Source organism: Dromiciops gliroides, chromosome 3 (genome assembly GCF_019393635.1).
Source record: "Dromiciops gliroides isolate mDroGli1 chromosome 3, mDroGli1.pri, whole genome shotgun sequence".
In the NCBI taxonomy this organism is placed as follows: Eukaryota; Metazoa; Chordata; class Mammalia; order Microbiotheria; family Microbiotheriidae; genus Dromiciops; species Dromiciops gliroides.
Window position 1 is genome coordinate 70,453,715 of NC_057863.1, and position 2,577 is coordinate 70,456,291.

At 48.3% G+C, this 2,577-nt stretch overlaps 1 protein-coding gene across 1 annotated transcript; it reads right to left on the reverse strand.

Moving 5' to 3' along the window:
- Positions 1 to 1,445: 1,445 nt before the first annotated feature.
- On the reverse strand, positions 1,446 to 2,186 carry LOC122745787 (TCF3 fusion partner-like). The gene has a single exon (XM_043991238.1). The coding sequence runs from the start codon at positions 2,184 to 2,186 to the stop codon at positions 1,446 to 1,448; it is 741 nt and encodes a 246-aa protein (XP_043847173.1).
- Between the last annotated feature and the right edge of the window lie 391 nt (positions 2,187 to 2,577).

Here is a 2,577-nt window from a genome sequence, read left to right on the forward strand (position 1 = left end):
TAGGGAAGGGAGTTGCTTGGAGCCAAGGACTAAACAAAGTGTCCATTGTTTTCATCTTTATCTATCTTGGCCATTATAGTTAAGAGGGTACCCCTGCTAAGAGAGAGACAGGGATGGAAAACTTTTAAAACAGTTTATATCTCTTCTATCCAGTAAATTAATTAGAGGGTAAATTATGATGCACTGACCACATGCTACCCGCCTCCCCCACTCCCGACCATCACTATCTTCCCTTTGGGGCAGGGGTGACTGGTGCCAGGACTCTCTCCTATCTGACAATCTTTGAGTCCCTTAGGCCCTCTTACATAGGAATGTCTCAAAAGGACATAGGCTGGGGCTGGGGGTATTTATTTACTGACCCTGCTGGGTTCCAGCATCCACCACTCCCTAAAATCCTTTATGTCCTCCTTCAGGAAGCCTGCTCTGACTGATTAAAAGAAAGGGCACAGAGACAAATGGATCTGTAAGTCAACTGGATAATTAAGTCCTTTTTCCTCCCCATGACTTGCCCAACAACTAGACCTCAGCATTTATTAGTAATTTGTGCACATTAACAGGTAAATAAATCAGGGTTTCTGTATGGTGAAGCCTATGGACACCACCTTCCCAGTTAACGTTTTAAAATTCATAAAATAAGATACCTAGGATTACAAAGGAAACCAAATATTTTTAAATAATTAGAAAAATTTAAAACGTATATATGCTTATGTTTGTGTGTATTTTTATATATGTAGATGTATGTCTAAGTATATATATGTACATATATACATGTATATAACTCTATATATACTATAGGCCTCCATATGCACATAGGGGAAGCTAGGTGGTACAGTGGTTAGAACACTGGACTTGAAGTTGGGAGGACCTAAGTTCAAATCTCACCTCAGAAATTTACTAGCTATGTGACTCTGGGCAAGTCACTTAAACTTAAGGCAATTGCCTTAAACATTCAGGCCCATCTCCAGTCCTCCTGATCTATATCGTGCCACTGGACCCAGATGTCTCTGGAGGAGAGAGTGAGGCTGGTGACTTTGCCCAGCCATTCCTCATTTAAATCCAATTCACTACAAGTGATGACATTACCTCTCAATGTCATGGTCTCCTGGAGAATGAAGGACAAACAACAACAACAAATGACATGCTCATGTGTATAACATATAATGCATATTCATATTCGCAGACTCCAGATTAAGAACTCTTGAACTAAAGGAAAGTGAAATTGAGAAGTAAGCAAAGTTCTTCTTGGAGGTGGTAACTTCTGTGCCCCACTCCCCCTTTCTGTATCTCTTCTTTCTCTGCTGCCACCCCACTCTCTTCCCATCTAGTTCTCAGAAGCCATACAGCACTTTCTGTCTCAGATCTTTCCATATTTTCTCTTCTTATGTCTCAGTATTTTTTTAAAAATTAAAAAAAATTGTTTTTGTTTTTTGAGGAGAGGCAAAGCTTTATTGGGGAGTAATATCAAAGGGAGGGCTGGCCAAAGTGGGGTAGGAAAGCAGTTTGTCTGGGGTTCGAGCTGCCCATCCTGTGGTGAGGGCCTCATGTGGCTCGAAGCCAAAGTCATCCTCCACTTTGATCTGGCCCGGGCCTAGCTCTGGAGTTAGCGATGCTCCACCTCGGCGTCCATCCCTGGGCGCCCTCTGTCTTTTTCTTCCGCTGAGGCCTTCCCTAGGTGGGGGGCTGCTGGGCTCAGGGGGCCGCCGAGGGGGAGGGGGCAGGCTTTCCTTTTCTGGGGGCTCGTTCTCTGCATTTCCTGGGGTGGGGGCATCAGGGCCTTGACTGCCCTCATCCTCCCGGACAATGGTGAACTGGCTCTTGCAGTAGTCATCTCCGTAGGAATCTAGGAGTCGCATAAGAAACCTTCGCTCTTGCCTGAGTCTCCTTGTGATTCTCTCTACCTGGTGAAGTCTGTTCAAGACTCTCTCATTCACCTGCTTGATCTCCCGGCAGCGCCGGCCCAGCGCTTGGTACTTGCGGCGGCTCAGCTCTCGCTGGCGGCGCCGTCGGCCCCGGGCCGCCTCCTCCTCTTCCTCTCGCTCACGGAGCCCCGGGTCGCCCAGGGCTCCCCCAACGAGCTCCACCTCGGGCTCCAGCTCCGACTCCAGGATGCGGCCGCCGAAGAGCGGAGGCAGCGCCAGCTCCGAGCCCGGCGGCACCGAGAACTCTTCGAAGCCCACGCCAGCCATGGCGCCGGCCTGCAGAGGGGCCGAAGCACCCGGCGGCTGTCCCTCGGCTGGATTCGGACCCCATATGCCTCGGTATTCTTAAGGTGAAGTTTGACTGACCTGGTCCTGTGGTGCTGTAGCTGCTCATCAGTTGAGCTCATTTTAGCTAAAGTGTCAATGTCTCACAATGTTTCTTCTTTTTCTTTTTTCTTTTTGGAGGGCAATGAGGGTTAAGTGATTTGCCGGGGGTCACACACAGCTAGTGTCACGTGTCTGAGACTGGATTTGAACTCAGGTCCTCCTGAATCCAGGACCAGCGCTTTATCCTGCACTACCTAGCTGCCCCCACAATGATTCCATTTTCTCCCCTACTGGGTGGTATTTGCATGCAAACAACAAACAGTCCTTTGAT